The sequence below is a fragment of the Helianthus annuus genome, chromosome 15 (assembly GCF_002127325.2).
Source record: "Helianthus annuus cultivar XRQ/B chromosome 15, HanXRQr2.0-SUNRISE, whole genome shotgun sequence".
Lineage (NCBI taxonomy): Eukaryota > Viridiplantae > Streptophyta > Magnoliopsida > Asterales > Asteraceae > Helianthus > Helianthus annuus.
In genome coordinates this window covers 175,053,413-175,078,074 of record NC_035447.2, presented here as the reverse complement: position 1 = coordinate 175,078,074, position 24,662 = coordinate 175,053,413, and the positions used below count along the sequence as shown (strand labels likewise).

Sequence of the window (24,662 nt, the reverse complement as noted above, 5' to 3'; positions counted from 1 at the left end):
AATCTAGAAGTTTTGCTTGGGTTAAAAATAGAACTTCGTGTAAGTATATTAGAAAGAAAGAAATGAAGTGGTGTTTAATCAGAAAAAGATGTAGTCCGTATGACATCATTGGGGAGTTAAAATCTAGAAGTTTTGTTTGGGTTAAAAATAGAACTTCGTGTAAGTATATTAGATGGTCGGAATGGTGTAAATATCCTATGTATATGTTGTAATTTCTTTTCCCTTTGTCCGTTTGGGTCGGGGGTGATGTGTTGTGTTTGGCCTTTTGCCCGTTTGGGTGGAAGGTTGTTTTAATGAGTTTAATTTTCAAAAAAAAAAAAAGTAAATTTAAACCATTTTCCGAACCAAACCATAGATTAACCTTCTATCTTGACGTAAATTTAAACCATTTTCCAAGGTTTAATGGTTGGGTTTGGTTAATTGGGTTGGATTCCATTTATTTATTTAATAAAGTAGAAACGAAACGAAAAGGCAAAGGAGAGGAGTGAGTGAATAAGTGTAGTGTTTGTTTGTTATTCTGCTTTCATTTGTCTATCAATCACCAAATACACACACTCTCTCTCTCTCCCAGTTGTTGTATATACTGCGCTCCCCCCTTTTCTCTCTCTTATTTTGGTTTTGGTTTTGGTTTTGAAAAGTGTATTTGGTGAAGAAGTAATTCGAAGAGACAAGAAGCAGTTGCTGCTGCTATTCATATCAACAACACGTTCGAGTCTTGAGATTTCATTTCATTTCAGGTACCTACCTACCTACCGTCGTCCTCTTCACTTATTTTGGTTTGGGGTTTCTCTCTTGTTGTAATGCACTTTCCATAGAATATTGTAGCTGTAATCTGTCGGATCTACTCTCTTAGGCCGGGATTTACCTTGCTTGGCTTTTAGATTCTCTGATCTGCCATCACATATCATCATCGTTATTTGCTTGCCATTTATATACATGTTGTTTTTGTAAGGTATATGCATTCCCCTAGACATTAGCTTATTATTTAGTATTACATCAAAGGATTAATCATCTTCAATTGGACAGACACCCGTAGGTAGGATTATTAACAACTACTAGTATTAATCTTGGTTGGTCTTCAGGGGTATCTATCTATCTATCTGATGGGTTCCAGGTTCCCGTCTCATCAGCTGAGTAATGGGCTTTACGTCTCTGGGCGCCCCGAGCAGCCAAAAGAAAGAGCTCCAACAATGACTTCTTCAGCTATGGTTTATACCGGCGGCGACATCAAAAAGTCAGGGGAGCTGGGAAAGATGTTTGATATTAATACTACTGACGCCTCCAAGGCCAGGAAGTCTGGCCCCATAACCGGTCCTTCTAGAACCGGATCTTTTGCTTCACATTCGGGGCCAATACCCAATGCTGCTGCTGCTAGGTCTAGCTACTCTGCATCAGGCCCTGTCAACAAGTCAAATTCGGGTCCCTTAAATAAGCATGGTGAGCCCATAAAGAAGTCATCTGGTCCTCAGTCTGGTGGAGTCACACCTGTGAACCGCCAAAATTCGGGTCCTCTGCCACCTCTTCTGCCTACAACTGGCCTGATTACATCTGGTCCGATCTCTTCGGGCCCCCTCAATTCATCCGCGGCTCAACGCAAGTTTTCTGGTCCTCTAGACTCCAAGGGTTCATCGAAACTACATGGTGTTCACAATCAAGCGGTCACTACTCTTACCAAAGACGACGATTATTCTTTCAACAAGGGTTTCCCTAAGATAATTTTGTGGTCCATGATTTTGCTGTTCATGATGGGATTTATTGCTGGTGGTTTTATTCTTGGGGCGGTCCACAATGCTATCCTTTTGGTCGTGGTGGTGGTTCTTTTCATCATTGTTGCCGCATTGTTCACTTGGAATACTTGTTATGGCAGACAATCTATTATTGGTTTTATTGCCCGTTATCCCGATGCTGAACTCAGAACTGCAAAAGATGGCCAATATGTCAAGGTTTCTGGGGTATGCATTAATTTGTCTTTTTGTTTCTTTCCTTGTGACCACCGAACTATGATGCTAGTGAATATGCTTTCTAAACACATCTTAGTAAGTGTTGTTCATGTGAAGTCACCTTCAAAATTGCTTGCAGTTTTCAGGCTAATTTATGATCTGCATGTAAGAATTTTGCCTTTTGGAGTCACTTTTTGAACCATGAATTGCATTTATTTAGTTAGAAAAGCGAAATTGTAGATCATTAAGAGGGTACCTAACTGCAAAAGTAATAACATAAATACATACATACATCTGTGGCTTCTGACTTGCAAAGAAGTGAATATGGAAATTCTCCCTTTTTTTGAAAACAATTTTTGATCATTGATTTGATGGTAATCTTGAAAATATCCCACACAACGGATGATTTGTAGTTTCAATTAATTTGTGAAGGTGGTGACATGTGGAAACGTACCTCTAGAGTCAGCCTTCCAGAAGGTTCCGAGATGTGTGTATACTTGTACGAGCTTATACGAGTATCGAGGATGGGACTCCAACCCTACACATCGTAGGTTCAGCTGGGGACTCAGGTCATCAGAAGTGAGTAGCTTCAAGGTCTTACGTCTTGGTATTGGTATTGTGTTTGAAGTTTGAACTAATGTATGGTATGGTTTGGTTGATGGCAGAGGCATGTGGTGGATTTCTACATATCGGATTTCCAATCTGGATTGAGAGCATTGGTAAAGACAGGGTATGGAGCAAGGGTGACCCCTTATGTGGACGAATCTGTGGTTGTTGAAGTCAACCCTTTGAATAAAGACATGTCCCCAGACTTCACAAGGTGGCTCGGGGAGAGAAGCCTGGCAAACAATGATCGCGTCATGAGATTGAAAGAAGGGTAAGTTGATGATGCGTTCTTTGCTTTCTTTCTTTCTTGTAATAATAATAATAAGAAGAAGAAGAAGAAGAATAAATTAATGATGAGGGGGGGATAACAGGTACATCAAGGAAGGGAGCACGGTAAGCGTGATGGGAGTGGTGCAGAGGAATGAGAATGTGCTAATGATAGTACCTTCAGAAGAAGCATTCACAACAGGGTGCCAATGGACAAAGTGTATGCTGCCAGGAAGCCTGGAGGGGATAGTCTTGAGATGTGAAGATGCGTCGAAAGTGGATGTCATACCCGTGTAGGTAGGAAGGAAGGAATGGTGATGGTCTGGGTTTGAATGAATCTCGAAATATACATAATAATATATATATATATATATATAGGCAGGTGGTAGATACTAGTGGTTTGGGTGTTGCAGTTGTATGTTATTGTGAATAGGTTTTTGATGGAAGAAGATAGTGGTGTTTGATTCTGTGAGGAGAGGTTGGCCGGTTTCAACATTTGCTTTCTTTCTTATTGCACCTCCCTTTGTCTTTGTCATTTCATTTTTTTTTTAATTTTAATTTTATACAAGCATACACAAAGTGCTTGATTTAAAGTTCCAATGGTCTGATGATTAGACCTTGGTGTAGTTGTCAAATCTTAGAACGTAAAATATGATAAGCAAGGGGCTTTATCGTTAACTTGCACGGTTACAGGATAAAGCTCCTTTAAAGCCCCCTTATTAAACAAAGTACAAAAAAAAAAAAAAAATTAAGAGGAAAAGTCTGATTGATTGAAATCATTGGGTCCCACCTGCACATTCCATTGGTGCTTGTTACTTTGATGGAGCCTCCTCCATAACGCCTAGAAAATGAGGGAGGGGTGCTACGGGGCGTTATTGAAGCTGAGGTGGTATACCAAACCCCTGTGGGTGAAAGCAAAGTCAAAAGGGCCTGGGGGAATACACCTCAATAAACCAAAACAGTAAATTATTTTTATTATGTTATTCGATATTTGATTAAGCACCTTAATTGATTATTCGGTAATAAGTTGTGCTCAACTAGTTATCTTTGTGGTTCTTTGAGATCAGGAGGCGCAAGAAGTTCGTACGTTCAAACCTTGTGGTGTTAAAATAATAATAAGAAGAAGAAAAAAATTGATCCCCACCCTGATATAATAACTATTAATATATACAAGTATAAAATAAGTATTTTGGTAATAAGATGGTGGTCTGAGAAACAATTCACAGAAAGAAGAAAAACCCTAATGAGATTTGGTGGATGGTGCAAATAAATAAATGTTGGTAAGTAGTCTCTTCTTTCTTTCTTTCTTTCGGTTACCCACTCTCGCTGATGGTCATTGTGAAAAGGGTTTTCTTTCATCTTCTGATATGAATAATAATCCTATCCTATCCTATCCACAAGCGACTATTGCTTTGCTTACAGACTCACCACCACCGGGGACCTGCCAAAACCAAGCTATAATATATATTATTAGATTCATTTTCCCCTTCCTTTTTAATAGAGTTTTTTCTGGAAATATAACAAACAGACAAGAGCAAAATGCATGGAATCATAAAGAAAAATAAAACAAACATGTAGATAAGACAAAATAAATTAAATAAACATGTAGATGGAAAGAGCATTCATTCTGTGTGTGGTGGGGTATGTTATGTATAGGGTTGCCTAAAAAGCATGTAGATATGTACTCGCCCTCGGATTTAGTTCGCTCGCTCGATATGGCTTGGTTTGAAACTCCCTCGGCTTGGTTAGAAACTGAGCCTCGGATTGTTATACCTTTAATATATTTTACTTTTATATACATTAAGTATATTATAAAATATTGGTTATTATTTGCGAGTATTTAGGTGGAGGCATCTTTGGGTGATGCTAATAAACTTATATTGTATCATTGTATTCCTTGAAATTTAAAACTTATAATAATGTATTTGGTTGAACTTGATTTTGACTTATTTTGGATATGTCCACCCAGTACTTCCGCATGTTGACCCGGGTCTGAATGTACAATAAATACTTAAATAGGGGCTATGGGAAATCCATGAATTCATACGTGTCTTTGTCAAAACCTTGTACCAAAGAAAAGAAAGCTTCACCATATCATACATACCAAGTAACATCTTAGCATAATCCTAAATGCCTGTTTGACGTTAATTATATCATAAACCACAGTTGCTCATCTTCTTTCAGAGACTAGCATTCTGTAAATAACTGCATGGAGGAGATTCAACCGGCGGTGGATGGTAAGCCAACCTACCATCCCCAAATGCATTACATGCATAATGACTTACACCCTTTGAGTAATGGGACCATGATTCACCATGTGGAAGGTGACGCTGATCCGGGGAACATGTCAGATAACCATAATGGATTATTATTATTATTCGCTCGTGGCAGCATTGAGGATACAAACCAGCTTACACTCTCTTTCCAGGGTCAGGTTTACGTATTTGATTCAGTATCTCCTGAGAAGGTACGTAGCATTACGCCTCCCTCTTCCCTCACATTTGCTTCTTGTTCCACGTTGAATGTTTCATTTCATTAGTTTGTAGTCTTCATCATATATATATGCTCATAATGAATACAAGTCATTATTATACGTTTTATCAGGTTCAAGCAGTACTACTATTACTAGGTGGGCGTACAAGCATGCCTTATACGTCTTTAAACCATCACCAGAATAACAGGGTATGAGTACAACTTATTATAGTTTACTGCTGTTTTCTTCTTTACCAACTGCTTTTAGTTTTCTTTTACCAGGATCTGTCCAGTACTCCCCGGAGGTTGGCCTCACTGATGAGATTTCGTGAAAAGAGGAAAGAGAGGAATTTTGAGAAGAAAATTCGTTATACTGTTCGCAAGGAAGTGGCCCTCAGGTAAGAAGGGGTTTTTTGGTACATGCTTGATCCAGAACAATAATTGATTCCAACTTCTAAAAGTTTAGCAAGTGTTTCCTGGCATTTTATCAGCTGTGAGCTATTTAATGGCGTTACCAATGCTGTTCAAATGTATTCTTGTTGGATAATACTGGAAGTACTGTTGGGTTAATCGGGTTTGTTTATGGGTTACACGGGTCGCGAGTCACGGGATTTTGTTCGGTCAGCGGGTCGCAGACCATGGATTAACTGGTCAGTTGTTACGGTGTGAAAGTGAACAACTTGGGAACTGTTTTGCTTGCGAAACTCTAGGACCAGTAGAATGAAAGTTTGACCGAGTTTATTGGATATGGAAAATGCACGTTGCATAAAAGAATGAGTCCATTATTTGTAACTAGTTTTTAGGATAGAATATTCGTTTGTTTATTATTTTTCTTCTGGTGTGTATGGCTATATATAGCCCTCCCATTTGTTAATGAGAATATAGAAAAACCCTTCTGCATATTATCTTTCATCTTCGAAGCTTTCAAATCATTCATATTAGTGAGTTTTGTGAGTGAAGTTGAGGGGCCTGTAACCAACAAGTACCTCCTTTAAAATCGCGTCTGTCTGCACGTTCTTGATATTTATTTTCATTGTTGTAGAATGCAACGGAATAAAGGGCAGTTTACTTCTTCAAAGCCTGTTCATGAGGATTCTACCTCCGCAGCTACAAGCTGGGACTCAAATCAAAGTTGGCATTCGGACGGTAATGGTTTCCAGCATCAAGAAACTGTGTAAGCTTCTATCTCTTTCAAAATGAACACGTTGTGGTATAAGCATGCGCACAATCAAACCTTTTGTTACACGTTGTGATGCAGCTGTCGGCATTGTGGTGTGAATGAGAAATCTACTCCAATGATGCGCAAGGGACCGGATGGACCTAAAACCCTTTGTAATGCATGTGGCTTGATGTGGGCGAATAAGGTAATGCCAAAGCTTCCTTTCTTATTGATGCTAGTAATGCCCGCCCTTCATAGTTGCTAGTGTGGTACTGATACATTACTACATTTGAGCTTTGAGTAACACGATATGCCATTATTTTTTTTTTCCGGATACGGAAGTAGTAAATGGTGGTAGGTTCAGCTTAGGGGGTTTTAGTTAGGGGTGTTAATTTCTGACACGACCCGAAAACACAACACGAACCTAACACGAAATTCGCGGGTTCAGGTCGGGTTCGGGTTCGTATAAAATTTTCGGGTTTGGGTCGGGTTGGACCTGCCAACCCGCGAACACGACCCATTTAGCACCCCTAGTTTTAGTTTTTGTCCTTTGACTGACTATGAGGTGATTATCTGTGTAGGGAAGTTCAAGGGATTTGTCCAAGGCAGCTGTTGGAAAGAAGCAATGACATGATGAGGTAGGGGTTATAATAATTAATTATCATATATATAGGGGAATGTGAATACGGTGCTGTCACACAACCAAGCTTAGATGTGAAAGTTGAAACCTTCACAACTACGTCGTTTTGGTTACAAACCCAAAAAATAAATCTAAATCACATTTTTTCGCATCTTTTTTTTCCTCTGTGATTTATGCTTCTTTCTTAGATTTATTTTTTGGAGTTTATAAATCAAAACGACGTAGTTTCGAAGGGTTCGCTTCTAAGCTTAGGTTTGTGATGGGAGCATGTTCACTTTCCCCATATATATGTGTGTGTGTGTGCACGCACTAATTGCTGCCTTGCCTTAGTGCAGCAGTCATGATTCATCATCATAAAGGGCAGAGTGTGGAGAATGGAGTCGGATGACCAAGGTGAAAAGCATAAAGCACCCCGTTCTCCTTCTATTATATTGTATTGTATTGTATTGTAAAAAGTGATTTCTTTGCATTACCTTTCAGTTCTTATTCCTTTTTTTTTCCTTAATATTTCAGGATTGATTTATAACGTTCTAGATCTCCAATTGCAAACGTTTATAGAGCTGGTTTGAATCAACCACTTTTTGAGATGTAACTTTAAACTAACAGCCAAACATTATAAAAATTCTGATCATAGATATCTTTTATGTTGTATTTGTACTTGTACCTCTATAGAGCAATTATCCATATCACGGTGGAGGGGCACTTCTAGCTCTACCCACATTTCCATCCAATTCTACCCAAAAGGAAGGATCACTCTTCTAGCGCAACCCAATAAATAAAAGAGTAAACTGTAGTTTTACCCTCTGAGGTTTGCAGGTGAAATCATGTTAACCCCCTAAAATGAAAATCTTGCTGCTTTACCCCCGCATAACGGCGTTAGAGGGCAGGGTCCAAGATTCATTAAATCAGGCATACGCAGGGGGTAAAGCAACAAGATTTTCATTTTTGGGGGTAAATTAATGTGATTCCGCTTGTAAACCTCAACTAGTTTACTCTACATTTTCATTAATACAAAGATATAAATAAATTTAAAAGAACAAAAAACCAAAGAGGGGGTGAGAAATGGTTCGTTTTGGCTAGCTTGAATCCTGGGCTTCAATTGTTTTTGTTTGAAGGATGTGGGTATTTTGTGTAACCCCTAGCTCCATTTGAAGTTTTTGTTTAAAGGATGTGGGTATTTTGTGTAACCCCTAGCTCCATTTGAATAATTTTTTAAAAAGTGTTAGAAATTATATTAATGAAATATGTGGCATAACCAAGTGTACGTGTGATGTAGGTGAAATATGGCAACTAACAAAATATAAGGTTTTGGACATAGTAGTTTTCTGGAGACCCATAGATCTTTAGTCGCCACACGTACGGTGGTGTGTTTTGAGAAGTTTCTTCAATGGAGAAGATTGATTGTATTATACTAATTGAGTCCAATCAAAAGTATGCTAATAGACCCGCTGGCTGGGCTAACCCATAAGATCCATTTGCCTGGGCCAAAAGTATGTCAGTAATTAGTTGTTTTATATTTTTTAATATAATAATATATAAAAAAGATAAAAGTAGTTAATAAAATAAAACAGTCAAATACCTGGAAGCGTGTTTGTAGGATTACCATAATTAGTTAATAAAAAAGGAGGCCCCTAAGATGACGCTTGTCCTCTGCTTCATTCCATATCAATATCAGATCAGATCAGATCACTAGCTCTCAGTCACTTGTCTTGTGTTTTCAGTTCACAAATATGACTCCAACCGGAAGCAGCCCCCCTCCTCCTCCTCCTCCTGCCGACATTGAAACTGGTGTCGTTGACGTCCAGGACACTTTTGATGATCCTTTCGACATCGTCACTACTAAAAATGCGTCCACTCGTACGCTCAGGCGCTGGAGGGTACGTAATTTCAATTCTTCATGCATGCATGCATGCATGCGATTATTATTGATTAACAAAACTTACTTAACCTTAATTAATATTTCATTTTGATACTCCAACTCAATTATACTTTTGGTCCTTATTTCTCGGATCCACAAACACGTACATGCCCTCTCGTCTAATTAGCTAATTAATGATATCATGTACTTGATTGATTTTGAAACTGTTGATGCACAAGAACCATATATATACACAGCAAGCTTAAAAGGAGAATCATTTAATACTTAGGAACTAAAGGTGGCCCTTATCATATATAATATATCACTGCAGTGGTGGAGATAGCCCAAAAGTTTAGAGGTATCCTAATTTTTTTTTTGGGGGATTAGGGGTATCCTCTATATAAAAAAAATTTACACTACGTAGACGGAGTTGAGGGGTAGCCCGGGCTACCCCTCCCTATACATTGCCTCCGCCCCTGTATCACTGGCAATTATGTCTCTTTTACTGTTTACATACACACACACACATATATATATAGAGATGCTAATGAGCATATATATTGTCCATATCAGCAAGCTGCCCTTGTGCTTAATGCTTCACGACGCTTCCGATACACATTGGACTTGAGAAAGAATGAAGAGCAAGAAAAAAGGAGAAGGATGATCAGATCACATGCTCAAGTTATAAGGGTAATTAATGATGTGTGTGTGTGTTTCTGTCTGGTTATATCACTCTTTTAACATCTCATCACCTTCAATATTTCTATCAGGCTGCATTACTATTCAAATTGGCTGGGCAACGAGCACTTGGTAAGTTCCCTTAAAATGCGCAGGGGCGCTTCTATGTGGGGGGAGGGGGTGCCCGGGATACCCCTCAACTAATTTCTTGGCGAAGTGCAATTTTTTTTTCTCTATTTTATGTATCAGATATCCCTGAGCAAATATTAAGATACCCCTGAAAACGTCAAAAAAAATCTGAGATACCCCCTAATATTTCTTCTAGATCCTCCACTGAAAACGCGTATAGTAATGTTCTCCCTTCGTCTGAGCTACACATGCATATATAACTTCTTTCGTATAGTTCTAGAGACCACGGTACCTACTCCGTCTCCAAGTGGTGGTTATGGTATTGCACTCGAGCAACTTGTTTCAATGACCAGGGATCACAACATAGCTGCTCTCCTTCAATATGGCGGGGCAAGTCATTTATCAAACCTGTTTTTCCCTTCCTCCATTGCTCTTTTTATATCTATAATAGCTCATGTATTTTCAGGTTAAAGGGTTATCTGAGATGTTAAAAACCGATCCAGACAGAGGAGTACCAGGAGATGACAATGAATTATCAGACCGGAGAATTGCCTTTGGATCCAATACCTATCCTGTGAAAGAAGGACGAAGCTTCTTGGTATATTGTTTTCAAGCTATTTGTTAATGGTTATTACTGTTACTTGCAGCTGCATGCAGTTGATGATGGCAATGCTACTTGCAGAGGTTCATCTGGGAAGCTTTGAAAGATTTAACCCTTATTATATTAATAGTAGCTGCTGCAGTATCACTTGTGCTAGGAATAAAGACAGAGGCAAGTTTAAACTTTTAGACAATAAGTAAATTCTATCTTACAAAGAACTCAGGAGGTTTTCGTTGTGTAGGGTTTTGAAGAAGGATGGTATGACGGAGGAAGCATTACATTTGCTGTTCTTCTCGTTATTTTTGTGACTGGTGAGGCAGTTGGTATATTATATTTAGAAGGTACTTGCTAGTAATTAAGCTAATTGTTATAACATATATGTATTGTCTTTGCACATGGTTCTGTGCAAACAACATAGCAACGAGTGATTTTAGACAGTCCCTGCAGTTTCAGAATCTGAATGCAGAAAAGCGGAATATACAGATAGAGGTTTGGGTGCTAATTAAGATGTATTCTACATGTTGTTGTTGTAATGTGTCTGCTAACCTTTCTTTCAATCAGATAACTCGAGGTGGGAGAAGAGAGAAGGTTTCGATATATGACGTCGTTGTTGGGGATGTAATACCTCTTAATATAGGTGATCAGGTAACGCTTAATTAAATTCATAAATATTTTTAGATACTTAAAATTATTTGCCTCCAATTTACTGGTATGGCGCAGGTCCCTGCTGATGGTCTCCTTATAAAGGGTCACTCTCTAGCCATTGATGAATCTAGCATGACTGGCGAAAGCAAGATTGTAAGCTGGTTAGACCTCATTAATTTCTAAATGAAAACTAATGTATTGAACGCATTTCTTAAATATCATAATACTTTTTAGGTGCACAAGGATCAAAAATCACCTTTTCTGATGTCTGGCTGCAAGGTAGCAGATGGCGCTGGAACTATGCTGGTAAACTAACTTAATTGTTAGCTACTACTCAGTTAATTAAAGTTATTTATTATTTGGGTTTATTAGTATGTGGCTCGCAGGCTCAAGATAGGTTTCTCACTTGAGAGTTCTCCCTCCCTTTTAATGACATGATTCAGTTAAGCATGTAGTAACATGTTTATTAGCTTTTTTCTTCCATCATTAGGTGACTAGTGTGGGAATAAATACCGAATGGGGATTGTTGATGGCAAGCATATCCGAAGATACTGGAGAAGAAACCCCCTTGCAGGTTTACATATATTTGGTCTCATCACCATTCATTTAATATTTTATCACTCAAGTCAAATATGATGCATGATGGTTGATAGGTACGCTTGAATGGTGTTGCAACATTTATAGGTATAGTTGGGCTCTCAGTTGCATTACTCGTGTTGGCTGTCCTTTTGGCTAGGTAAAATCGGTTTTGTTACACCTGTGGTTGTGATTATATAGTTTTTTACCATTGGCTTATCGATGCGGAGTTGTTTAGGTTCTTCACTGGTAACTCAAAAAACCCTGATGGGACTGTCCAGTTTGTCCGTGGAAAAACTAGTGCTAGTGAAGCGATCAATGATGTCATAAAGATCTTCACTGCTGCAGTATGTTTCTCTGTTGCCTCCATCCTTCAATTTTCATTAACTAATGTATGAATGTTTTAGGTCACGATTGTAGTTGTTGCAGTTCCCGAAGGGCTTCCATTGGCTGTTACACTGACGTGAGTACAATGCTGCAAATCTGTTGACTTTACTGCATCACACTTAATTTGCCTTGTGATTTGGATATTTTTATATCTACAGGTTAGCATACTCGATGAAGAAGATGATGGCAGACAAGGCCCTGGTACATATTGTTGTTGGAATCACAGTTTTTACCTAGCTAGAGAAGTATTTTAAAGATAATATTGTCAACCTGTAGGTCCGCAGACTCTCGGCATGTGAAACTATGGGCTCTGCAACCACTATCTGCAGTGATAAAACTGGAACATTAACCCTGAATCAGGTTGGTTTTATGTTATTTAGGCAGTTTCAGTTTTCATTCCAGTGGCACATACGCACACTAACTAGCTAGTTCGGGTGACATAAAAATATAGATGACCGTCGTTGAGGCCTGTGTTGGGCAAAGGAAAATTGAGCCTCCTGAAGATGTATTGCAATATCATACAAGTGTTGCATCTTTGTTAAATGAGGGGATTGCACAGAACACAGCAGGAAGTGTTTTCTCCTCCAAGGTACGTACGTACTCTCTCATATGTATGTCTTTTTAGTGGAGGGTACTGGGCCCATGGTTAGCATCGCCAACTGGCTATGCTATTTTTCAGATGCTAACCACTAGTATTTATATATACTCACTTTTTTTTTTTTTGTCAATAGGATGGTGCATATATAGAGGTTTCCGGATCTCCAACAGAAAAGGCTATTCTCCAATGGGGTGTCAAGGTCCACTATTTATTCTCTTGAAATCATTTTTCATGTGTGCTGTGAATTTATATATTAATTAACATTAATTGCAGATTGGGATGAACTTTGATGTTGTCAGATCACAGTCTGTCCTCCTATATGTCTCTACTTTTAACTCTTCAAAGAAGCGAGGTGGAGTTGCATTACGAGGGGTAATTGGTCTAGTTAAGCATGCCTTTGTTTAATGCATGCTAAACTACATTATTATATATAAATGGCTTTTATATATATATCTTTCAAAAGAAATTTACCTTGTGAGGAATGGCAGGCTGACTCTCAAGTTCGCATACATTGGAAGGGAGCAGCTGAAATCGTATTGGCATCATGTAAAGAATATCTTGATGCAGATGGTTCATTGCATCCCACTGAGAAGGATATGGTCAGTAAGTTGTGGTTGACTGACTTAATTGACTAGCTGCACAGTACAGTATCTACTACAGAAAGCATATTCCCTAACCCATTCAATTCCTGACTAAAATAAGGTTGCTTCCTTGAAAGTGAATGGAGATAAGAATCTTTATACTCGGAATGTTGTCAACAGTTCATTTAGTTATATTCAAATATACATTTTACGTATATTAGGTTTACATATGTGAATACACACACACATGCATACACACACTTACATACACACATTTGCATAGTATCCTGTTGGTACTTTTCTAATGAAAGGTCAAGGGTAGTGATTATTTATAACCGGGGGTTCTTATGACACCCAAAAATATTAGAAGGCCGCACGGAGTATATATCATATTGCTGAAATAGTTTTACATTTGATTTAAACAGGAATATTTTAAGAAAGCTATAGAAGAAATGGCTGCAAGGAGTTTGCGATGTGTTGCTATTGCATATCGAAACTATGATCTAGAAGATGTTCCTGTGGACGAAGAGCAGCTGGCAGAATGGAATTTGCCTGAAGATGACCTTGTTCTGCTTGCGATTGTGGGTATAAAGGTACTCAAGTCGTCTACTACATTAAAAGTACAATCTTTAAATGGAGAAAACATACACTAGCTAACATATTATGTATGATGAGATTACTGGGTATATTTTTAAAAGAGAACTCTCTGTCATGTATGTATTGAATGCATTAGTAAACTTTTAACATCTGTGGTTTTCCTTGACGTGGAAAGCTAAATGAAGAAATAAAATATCTTGTAAGATTGTAGTTTATTCTTCTTCTTCTTTATAACTTTTAAAAATTTCTCCACATCAGGATGAGAAATATCATTATGCTCTTTTCCTCAATTTTCAATTAGAGCTTCTTGCATCTGCTACATTAATAATAAGTATGAAATGTATGTATGCATGTCTGTGTTTCTTTTGTATTAGGATGTGATTGACATGAAATAACCAGAAATATCACTTTCAGACTCTTTGACTTTGTTCTTAAAAGCAATTAACTTTACTTTGAGCTGATCTATTATAATGTAGTAGTGACCAATTGCTTTTCATAAATTTCACCTTGTGCAGGATCCGTGTCGTCCAGGTGTAAAAAATGCAGTAAAAATATGTACGGATGCCGGTGTGAAGGTTTTAATTTCCCCCTCCTGTTTTAGCATATATGTGTTGTGATTTTATTGATAAATTTGTTTTATAATTTTTATACGTATTTGAACACAGTACTACTCTCTTGTAAGTTAAGAGAGTAGTCCAAATGTGAGTCGTATAAAGAAGGATAGAATGCTAGGTAATTATTTTAATAACTGTTGTAAATCCTCAACTACTAAGCAGCTTATCAAAGGAATTCAATCCTGTTTAGGTCACAAAACATGTAGTGTTTTTCTTTAACTAGAAAAAAAGACAGCTTATCTGGTACAAATGTTAATGAATAGGTTCGGATGGTCACTGGGGATAATATTCAAACAGCAAAAGCAATTGCGATGGAGTGTGGCATACTTGGTTCAGGTGAAGATGCAACAGAGCCAATTATTATAGAGGGAAAGACACTCCATGAGTATTCAGAGAAAGAGAGAGAACATGCTTCCAAACATATATTGGTAAGGGTCAATATGTTGAAGTACATTTATAAGCTTGATCGAGTAAGTTAAACAGCATAAGCTTATAAGTTATATATTAAATCTGCTTGCTTATCATGTATAGGTGATGGGAAGGTCTTCCCCTAGTCATAAGCTATTGCTTGTGCAAACACTTCGTAAGCTTGGGGAAGTTGTTGCTGTAACTGGAGATGGAACAAATGATGCTCCTGCACTTCATGAGGTTTCAGTTCTTCATCTTATATTTGTACTAACAAAATGAAGCTTAATTAAGCATATATTGTTGGCCTATTATTGTACATGTTTATTTTATTGCACCTTCCTTTTGATGTTTATCTCTCTCTCTCTATGTGTGTGTGTATTTTAGGCTGATATAGGTCTTGCCATGGGCATTCAAGGAACTGAAGTTGCAAAAGAAAGCTCTGATGTCATCATATTGGATGATAATTTTGCTTCAGTTGTAAAGGTATGTGCAAAAGTTTCGTTAGTCCAGTTAGATACCTCCTTGCTCTAGTGCAAACTTGTCCTAGTCACTGTTACGGCAGCATGTTTCCCACATGCCATCATTAGGCTGCCACAAACATTTCAATTCAACAATAGTCATAGTATTGAGAAATAGATTGATGTGATATTTTACTTTAATATTCTATTCACAGCTATTTGGATAAAGCACTAGTATGAATTATCTAAAGGTACCAATAGGTTCGATCTCTTACTGACAATACATGATGCCTATTGAGATAACAATTAATGTGGGGACATACCTGCAAATGGTTTGTAAGAAAGAGACCATGGTTGAAACTGGAACCGTTGCTTGTGATTTCTTGGTAAGAATAATAAAGGTTGTCCTCAACTTAGGAAGTTTATTAAAGATATATATTATTTCAGAAAAGAGGAGACCCGTTACTCAAGTGCTAAGGTAATAATTTTGCTTATGGAACCTTTGTTTTAATCATCATAACATTATAGGTTGTCCGTTGGGGTCGCTCTGTGTATGCAAATATTCAGAAGTTTATCCAGTTCCAGCTTACAGTTAATGTTGCAGCACTGGTGATAAATGTCGTAGCAGCAGTCTCCTCTGGAGAAGTACCTTTAAACACTGTGCAGGTTGACATTCCTTCACTTCTCTCCCTCTATCCTGATAGAAAATGTAACGACAAATCTATAACCTATAAGGGGAGGCGGGGTGGTAAACAGTTTGCACGTGATGGCACTTTATAACGAGTGATGGAAATGAACACACCACCCCCACCTCTCAATTTCCACGTGTGGAACTTAAGTAGCGTGATAAACTTCACGCGTTATGGCCCATTCTGTGATAAATGTGATAAATGGATGTGAGGGGGTATGAGGGTTTATTTTTGGGTGTTGTGAGTGATGGGCATTGCCACTAAAAAAGGTTGTGAGTGATGGAAAAATGGTTGATGATATGGCGGAACTTGATTGAGTGTTGTGAGTGATGAGTGAGTGATGAGTGATGACCACCCCCCCACCCCCCTAAGGCAGTAAAATCCAGTGCACCATATATACCTTCAATATGTCTCTTATCTTTTCTAAATTATTCTGCATTAGTGTGTGTGTGTTATTGTGCATAAGTTGATGTAGAATGAGATTTGAGAATAATCTATTGCATTGCTAACTTCACTATAATGAACGGACCATTGCTTTCTTTTTAACCCAACAAGTGGAGCATTGAATGCTGAATGTTTCTAAACTATGTTGGGTTATTCTTCTCAAATGTGGTCTTTATGGTGCAGCTTCTTTGGGTTAATCTGATCATGGACACCCTTGGAGCATTGGCATTGGCAACCGAACCTCCAACGGATCATCTTATGCACAGATCTCCTGTTGGCCGAAGGTTAAGACTAAACTGCATTGCATATATAATAATCCTTTTAAATGTTAGTATGCTGCTTCTTGCTCAGCCATGTGCTTGTTAAATTATTAATTACCGTACGTTCGAGTTTTGACTATCAAAAAAGCTGCCACCCAAACTTTCCATCTTTTTTTGGACATGAATGTTTTAGCAACCATCCGTGTGTTATTTGGATGTATGATTTTCCCACTTTTATCTTCAGGGAACCTCTAGTGACGAATATCATGTGGAGGAACTTAATTATACAGGTACCCTGTCATGTTTATCCGAGCATCGTCTTGGTCATATTTATACATTACAACAATTAAAAGGCTACGGTATGGATTTTCAGGCTTTATATCAAGTTGCAGTTCTCCTTGTCCTCAACTTTCGTGGAACGACTATTCTCAACTTAAAAACCGATGAAAGGGGAAATGCTGTGAAGAACACCTTGATATTCAATACATTTGTCTTGTGTCAAGTAAGCCACCAGTGAATTTCAAGATGAACACGAACTTGAATATCTTATCTTACCTTCATTTTGGTTATGACAAAAGAAGTTAACGTTTCATAAAAGCACTCGGAAAATATCTATCTCCTTGGGAGTTTGGTGTTTCATCTAGTTAGATGTGTGGGTAGTTTAAAATATGGTTTTTTTAAATTGCAGATATTCAATGAGTTCAATGCTCGGAAGCCAGAAGAAATATATGTGTTTGCTGGAGTGACCAAAAACCATATTTTTATGGGAATAATAGGAACAACCTTTGTGCTTCAGGTGATGATTATCCAATTCCTTGGGAAGTTTACATCAACAGTTAGACTTGGTTGGAACTTATGGCTTGTGTCTATTGTTATTGGGATTTTCAGGTTGGTTATGTTGCATTAATATTCTCTCAACATGACTCTAGTAAAATTATTTATGAATTTAATAAAAGTTGTTACCATTTTGCAGTTGGCCTCTTGCAATGGTGGGAAAGCTCATCCCAGTTCCACGGACTCCCTTGGCCAGGGTTTTCAGCAGACTGTATCAACGTTGCATTGCTTCTCGTAACCGATGATGGATTGTATTCATTTAGTTATGAACCTCTCTATTTGTGCAAGTCATGTTGTTGGACTGTTGGCTATCAAATACTTTGATGTTGTTGCGTTCACAATTAATTAGAGATGTTCATCGAATCGAATTATTTGATTTTTTTACCTGAATCGTATTCGATTTGATTAATGTTAGAAACCCAACCAAATTCGAGTAAATTCGATTTGGTTCAAATTCACCCTAAACAATAAATTATTGAGTAAATTACAAGTTTTGTCCTTTAAATTTGGACCAAATTGCAGGAGGTGTCCTTTACCTTTAAATTTGACGAGTTTTGTCCTTAACGTTTCAAAATCCTGCACGTTATGTCCTTTAGCCCTAACTTAGTCAGATTTTTTGGTTAAATATGTCATGTGTCTTGCACATAAGGGCATTCTTATCATTTCACCTTCTCCTATTTTGTGAAGAATTATTAGTCAGGGACTATTTATAAAAAAACTTAAAAAAAACAATTATAATCTCTCTCTCTCTCTCTCTCTCTAATCTGAAACAAACTTGCATCCACTCTTCATCTTCGATTGATGCAATTCTTAATCTGAAATAAACGATTCGTATGGATATTGAATACATCATATTTGGTTAAACATACAAGATCAGAATCAAATAACTAATGAGAATTATTAATCTCTCTCAATTGTAAACTTCTGTATTATGAATTACTATTGTGAATTACATGACTCAATCCCATATCAAGAACCAAAACTGCTACATAATAAAACCTCATAATCAACTGATACAACGATTACCTCCTGATTCAAAAACCCGTGAGAACAATCAAGCCTGCGAAGCAGCTTTCGAACTCCTAAAATCCTTCTTAAGATCAGCAACCCTTTTCATACAAGCCGCTTTCGACCTCCCCGGAACAGCAGCAATAATCTTCTCCCAACCGGGTTCTTCACCATCAGTTTCTTCAACAATTCAAGATCCTCAAAGATCCAATCTTTTTCCTCCACAACAACCACTTCACTAATCGCCTCCTGATCGGGCTTTCTATGCTTGATTCTGGATCTTTTTACCGAGTCGGGTTCTAGGGATTGTGAAACAGGGGTTTAGGGCTGGAGAGTGGGGCCCAGGCCGACGCGGATGTCGCCGGCGGTGAGAGATGGTGGGGCGAAAGGGCCGCTGAGGAGGGATAATGAGAACCAGATGAAGATGGATTGAAATGGGTCGGATTTGATGTAGAAGAGAGAGAGGGTTAAGAGGAATGCAGAGAGATGAAGAGGGTGGGTTTGTGGAGGTTATTGAGGGTTTAGGATAGAGATTATAATCTCTGGGCTATTTCACCGTCGATTGATGGAAGATGATGATGATGATAATAAAGAAAGAGTGGATGCAAGTTTGTTTCTCTCTCTCGAGAGAGAGATTATAATTGTTTTCTTTTTATTTTTTAAGTTTTTTATAAATAGTCCTTAAATAAGAATTCTTTACAAAATAGCGCCTGAGAAGGTGAAATGATAAGAATGCCTTTATACGCAAAGCACATGACCATATTTAACCAAAAAATCTGACTGAGTTAGGGCTAAAGAACATAACGTGCAAGATTTGGAAATGTTAAGGACAAAACTCATCAAATTTAAAGGTAAAGGACACCGCCTGCAATTTGGTCCAAACATAAAGGACAAACTTGTAATTTACTCTAAATTATTTCACTTTCATATTTTAAAACTACTACATATAATTATATTAAACATAAAATATAATAATCTGCAAAATTAATTAACAATCAATATATCAAAACACCAATATTTAGAAGATAGTTTGTTTACCGGTAGTGATTTAAGTTAGGTAAAAATTTATAAATAAGTAGTATAAGCTATTTGTCAGTAGGTTTGATAATGTTATGAATAATAAACTTATAACTTATGAAGGTTGTTCATACTTTTGTCAAGTTTAGAAGTTATATGTGTGTGTATATATGTTTGTGTGTGTATATACAGGTATAGGATCATATACAAACATGTATATTTGTACAAACTGTAAGAACCAACAGTTTAATGACATGTGTCCTCAATTAAAAAATTGATTTAAGGGTTATCTTAGACTTTTTATACATTTTTATTTATATCTAATTAAAAACAATAATTAAATTCTCCCTAAATTCATGCAAGATGAATTCAAATCCTAATCTCCTAATCTATTCTTCATCATCGAATCAACACCGTAATCAGCATCATCATCAACACCGTAATTGTCACATCCCAACCAATGGCGAAATCATCGGAGTGGGAAGAAGATAGATTGCTCATCACACATAACACTATTGCGATAATATTTAATTCAAAATTGATTTCATATCATGATAAAATTGTCAAGTACAACATGAAATTCATACAACAAGAAAGACAATACAACAAGTTCAAATAACAAAGTAACAAATCTAGTAATTTCAAGTGCGTTTCTAGTGTAGTCCCTACTAGATTTTGTCATAATCAATCCTCATCAACCTGCAACATGTTAACAAAATATAGTTCAACACAAAAATGTATTGGCGAGTACACAGGTTTAACTATAAGTATAAGTATAAAAGTTTAAAACGAATCCACATGGCAACTTAGGTTATTCAAGATCGACATAACATGGTATGCAATATTTCTAGTCAACCCTCTGTTTACGCAATAAGAATGAAATTTAACATGACCTCTCGTTCACGGGTGGTGCGTTAATCCTATAGCGTCATACATGTTAAATGGAGGCTTGTATATGCATCAAGTAACAACATAGTATTCATGTATTTGGATTGTTTTCGTGCATTTGCATAAAGAATAAAGTATTGTGATTTTTGATAAGGTTAACATATTGCACCCAAAAGTGTTAAAATGAAAATAGGTCAATTGTACTCACGGTTTTGCAAGCTTCCACTTGTTAATCCGCGAGAAGTTTTTTAGTTGATTAGGATGGAACACCAAGTCATTCTACACGAGGAAACGTAGGTGTGTGAGTATTGGAGGTTAACGAAGGATTAGGAATTCGGAATGAAAAGTATATGGAAAGTAAACATATGAGAAAATAACCATCTAGCACCTAGTACTCGTTCTTGACACTATGAAACCCATAGGGGTTTGAATGTTTTCATGGGTTTCCATTAGAATCGTAACGAGAACTAAGTTCTTAGATGATGTAACTTAATATTTTGACAAACAATCATTAGATTATCATCAAAGGTTCGGTTACCATAGGTATTATATATTCTATATAATATATATCATAAGTTTTAGTCCAATAATATAACAAGGTTATCATAGAAGTCATGCATAGAGGTAGGAAGATAAATCTTCCATTTTAAAACCTCCTTTGTATTCACCAATACACAAGTTGTCATGAGACAACAAGGATGGTCATGAATGGATTATTATTATGGAAATGAAATTCACACTAGCTAATAAGGAAAACATCAAGTGATGTGCGGATTTGTAAGTAGGATAGCCCAAGCTATCCAATTAATCACACATATTCAAGTTCAAGACTTTGTTCATCACTTGTGGGTTAAAACCCTTTTAAAACAGAAAGTTTTGAGGCTTAAAACCTCTGGATTTATATGTTACAACCTTTTTTTTAAGCACATATGAGTTTTCTTCCAAAACATGAATATAAAAATGAGCAGAATTTAGGTGCACTTTAGACCTCAAAAATGGTGAGGTTTCACCTTAGTTTACCCAAGAAAACTTGTAAGAACCTTCCTAGAGGTTATACAATTGTTGTAGAAGAAGAAACAAGAAGAAAATTGAAGTGGAAGTGAGTTAAAACTCACCTTTTGTTGCTGAAAATTCCTGATGTTGATGCTGAAACTCAGCTGACTTTGGGAGGGTTTTTGAAGTGCTTGGAGGCTTGTAAAAGTGGAATAAGGAGTGTGGAAGTGCTTATTATATAGGGAAGAGGTTAGGATTTCAATGGGTTGGGCTTTGGACAAGATTAGTGGGAGTTAAACATTGAAACAAGTCCACAAAAACTCAGCCCACATGGCTGATTGGCGCTGATTTGGGGCTGCCATACTTTTTTATTTTTATTTTTTTTAAACATTATAATGTGTAATTTGGTTGATTAAGTTATGCAATAATATGTAACAATGTTTCCCCTAACTTGTAATAAGGTATAACATAGAATAAAACATGGTTTAACTAGCTAAAAAGTGTGATGTATAAGTATGTAACATGTTTGTAAGTGACAAGTATATGTAACATATTAGATGATTAATCGTTGTGTAATAAAGCATATTATTAGGGGTTTTTAAGCATCGACAATGTATGGTTAAGTATATGTATCGTTAAATAAGTATCGTATGCGTATGAATTACGAATAAGGATTCGATGTACGATGAATTCAAACGTATGAGCATGTATGAATATGTAGAATATGAATTTAAAAGAATACGAATTTTATTTATGATCCAAGTCTCGGATTTTACAACGATTACAATGAAAAGACGATTACAAGAGTACAAGATTTCCAAAAATAGAAATACGAACAACGCTTTCTAATTATGGAAATTACGAAGAAGCAGGGCGTTACAGTCTCCCCTCCTTTAGGAAATTTCGTCCCAAAATTTAGGAAGAAGTAACGAAAAGCTGTGGATACTTAGTCTTCATATCACTTTCGAGTTCCCAAGTAAACTCAGCGCCACGTTTTCCTTCCCATCGAACCTTGACGATAGGAATTCGACTACGCCTCAATTGCTTGACACCTTGGTCCATGATCTCAACAGGTTTCTCCACGAAGTGTAGAGTTTCGTTGATTTGAAGATCTTCGAGTGGAACTTGAAGTCCTTCTTCAGCTAGACACTTCTTTAAGTTTGAAACGTGGAAGACAGGATGAACGTTGTTGAGTTCTTCAGGTAGGTCCAGTCGATACGCAACCTTGCCAATCCTTTCGAGAATCTTGAAAGGACCTAAGTAGCGAGGTACGAGTTTTCCTTTCTTACCAAATCGAACCACACCCTTCCAAGGGGATACCTTGAGAAGTACAAAGTCACCTATATCGAATTCCAAAGGCTTGCGACGCTTGTTGGCGTAACTCTTTTGTCGGCTCCTGGCTTTCAGCAAGTTGTCTCGAACTTGTAAAATCTTGTCCGTTGTCTCTTGTATAAGCTCGGGACCAGTGATTTGAGCTTCACCAATCTCGTGCTAACAAATAGGCGAACGGAATTTACGACCATACAATGCTTCGAAAGGTGCCATTTGAATACTCGCGTGATAACTGTTGTTGTACGATAATTCGATCAAAGGCAAGTGCATATCCCAGTTGCCACCAAAATTGATTACGCAAGAACGAAGCATATCATCTAAAGTTTGGATAGTACGCTCGGTTTGACCGTCAGACTGAGGATGGAAAGCGATGCTAAGGTTTAGAACAGTACCCATAGCGGATTGGAAGGTTTGCCAAAGACGAGACGTAAAGCGACCATCACGATCAGAAATGATGTCAATGGGGATACCATGACGACAAATGATCTCATCAGTGTAGATATTAGCCCCACACGAAGTTTGTGAATAAGTGATTGTCTGATAATGAGCAAGGAATATCCGTCTTTCTGCTAAAGAGGATGTTCAATTCTAGCCAACTTCTCGACTTTGAATCTTCACGAATGAGGAGAAAATGAGCTGATTTGGTCAATCGATCAACGATTACCCAAATACTGTCATGACCAGATGAAGTATGAGGGAGTTTGGTGATAAAGTCCATTGCAATACTCTCCCATTTCCAGACAGGAATTTCTGGTTGTTCGAGCAAGCCAGAGGGACGTTGGTGTTCAGCTTTTACCTTCGACAAGTGAGACATTTCGCAATGAAGGTGGCGATATCTTTCTTCATTCCAGGCCACCAATAGGACGTACACATATCTTGGTACATCCTATGAGCACCAGGATGAATGGAATATCTTGATTTGTGTGCCTCCTTCATCAGAAAGTCTCAAAGGTTGTCACGATTAGGAATCCAGATGCGATTGAGATAGTATAGAATACCATCGGATTTAGACACAAGATCTTCTTCCACACCACCTCGTATCTCGAGGGAGAGACTACCCTCGTTAACAGAGGCATATTGAGCTTCATGAATGCAGTTTTCAAGATCGTTACGAGTTGGAGACAACGAATACCCTTTACATGAGTTTTTACGACTAAGCGCGTCGGCTACTACATTCGCTTTACCTAGATGGTAGCAAATTTCGCAGTCATGGTCGTTTAACAATTCTACCCAACGACGTTGACGCATGTTCAGTTCCTTTTGGTTGAAGATGTGTTGAAGGCTCTTATGGTCAGTGAAGACTACACACTTAGTGCCATAAAGGTAGTGTCGACAAATCTTCAAGGCAAAAACAACTACGCCAAATTCAAGGTCATGAGTAGTGTAGTTTTTCTCATGTATTTTGAGTTGCCTCGACGCGTAAGCGATAACCTTGTCTCGTTGCATAAGGACACAACCAAGGCCAAGGTTTGAAGCATCGCAATACACGACGAAGTCGTCGTTACCATCGGGAAGCGCGAGAATAGGAGCATTGCAAAGCATGTCCTTGAGCGTTTTGAAAGACTCCTCTTGTTCAGGACCCCAAACAAAAGGTTTATCTATTTGAGTCAAGGAGGTAAGAGGAACGGCGATTTTCGAGAAGTTAGAAATGAAACGACGATAGTAATGTCACAGCCCCCGTTCTCTAATCCCCGGGAACGGGCGGCCACGCGCCAGTTTCAGTGGCATCACGTTATTGTCTAATTTGGCAGCGGAAATTTTCATCAGGACCGTAGTTAGGAAATACTTTATCAGAGTAAACCACCACATTTTATAACATTAAACATATGGGTAAAACCCAAGTTTTCATTACAAACTGATTTATAGGGATAAATCTCATTTTACTGAAATAAATGCTTTCTTTTATTTAGGTAACTTTTATAGCCACTTTTCCAAGTCTTCAGTGCTGTCCAGCTGGCTTCTAATTGGCTTTCACATTGTGTT

The 24,662-nt window shown here is 37.6% G+C and overlaps 4 protein-coding genes across 5 annotated transcripts; 3 read left to right on the top strand and 1 right to left on the bottom strand.

Moving 5' to 3' along the window:
* Positions 1–474: 474 nt before the first annotated feature.
* Positions 475–3,348, top strand: LOC110913088 (uncharacterized membrane protein At1g16860). 2 transcript variants are annotated; one of them, XM_022157957.2, is made up of 6 exons: positions 475–737; positions 816–952; positions 1,083–1,952; positions 2,373–2,519; positions 2,606–2,817; positions 2,918–3,348. In XM_022157957.2, the coding sequence occupies exons 3-6, from the start codon at positions 1,104–1,106 to the stop codon at positions 3,108–3,110; spliced, it is 1,401 nt and encodes a 466-aa protein (XP_022013649.1). In that variant the 5' UTR covers positions 475–737; positions 816–952; positions 1,083–1,103; the 3' UTR covers positions 3,111–3,348. The 2 variants fall into 2 exon arrangements, with proteins under 2 accessions (XP_022013649.1, XP_022013648.1); XM_022157956.2 differs by lacking the exon at positions 816–952.
* Positions 3,349–3,948: 600 nt separating this feature from the next.
* LOC110913089 (GATA transcription factor 24) lies at positions 3,949–7,735 on the top strand. The gene is given in 8 exon segments (XM_035983685.1): positions 3,949–4,093; positions 4,998–5,050; positions 5,138–5,280; positions 5,418–5,683; positions 6,328–6,459; positions 6,544–6,649; positions 7,026–7,082; positions 7,420–7,735. Coding segments are annotated over 6 exon segments (723 nt in total). The 5' UTR covers positions 3,949–4,093; positions 4,998–5,022; the 3' UTR covers positions 7,074–7,082; positions 7,420–7,735.
* LOC110913087 (calcium-transporting ATPase 9, plasma membrane-type) lies at positions 7,024–17,786 on the top strand. The gene is made up of 34 exons (XM_022157955.2): positions 7,024–7,082; positions 7,420–7,477; positions 8,806–8,961; positions 9,516–9,632; positions 9,713–9,752; positions 10,024–10,139; positions 10,216–10,347; positions 10,432–10,521; positions 10,592–10,661; positions 10,769–10,839; positions 10,912–10,995; positions 11,071–11,148; positions 11,230–11,301; positions 11,486–11,569; positions 11,649–11,731; positions 11,810–11,918; positions 11,979–12,034; positions 12,117–12,159; positions 12,235–12,318; positions 12,410–12,547; positions 12,690–12,755; positions 12,830–12,928; positions 13,045–13,155; positions 13,563–13,730; positions 14,250–14,309; positions 14,612–14,776; positions 14,880–14,996; positions 15,141–15,239; positions 15,743–15,880; positions 16,531–16,631; positions 16,852–16,897; positions 16,981–17,109; positions 17,296–17,495; positions 17,581–17,786. The coding sequence occupies exons 2-34, from the start codon at positions 7,469–7,471 to the stop codon at positions 17,684–17,686; spliced, it is 3,237 nt and encodes a 1,078-aa protein (XP_022013647.2). The 5' UTR covers positions 7,024–7,082; positions 7,420–7,468; the 3' UTR covers positions 17,687–17,786.
* Positions 17,787–18,495: 709 nt separating this feature from the next.
* LOC110914670 lies at positions 18,496–23,927 on the bottom strand. The gene is made up of 3 exons (XM_022159452.2): positions 23,678–23,927; positions 18,774–18,958; positions 18,496–18,639 (listed from the first exon to the last, which is right to left on the bottom strand). The coding sequence occupies exons 1-3, from the start codon at positions 23,925–23,927 to the stop codon at positions 18,496–18,498; spliced, it is 579 nt and encodes a 192-aa protein (XP_022015144.1).
* Positions 23,928–24,662: the final 735 nt, after the last annotated feature.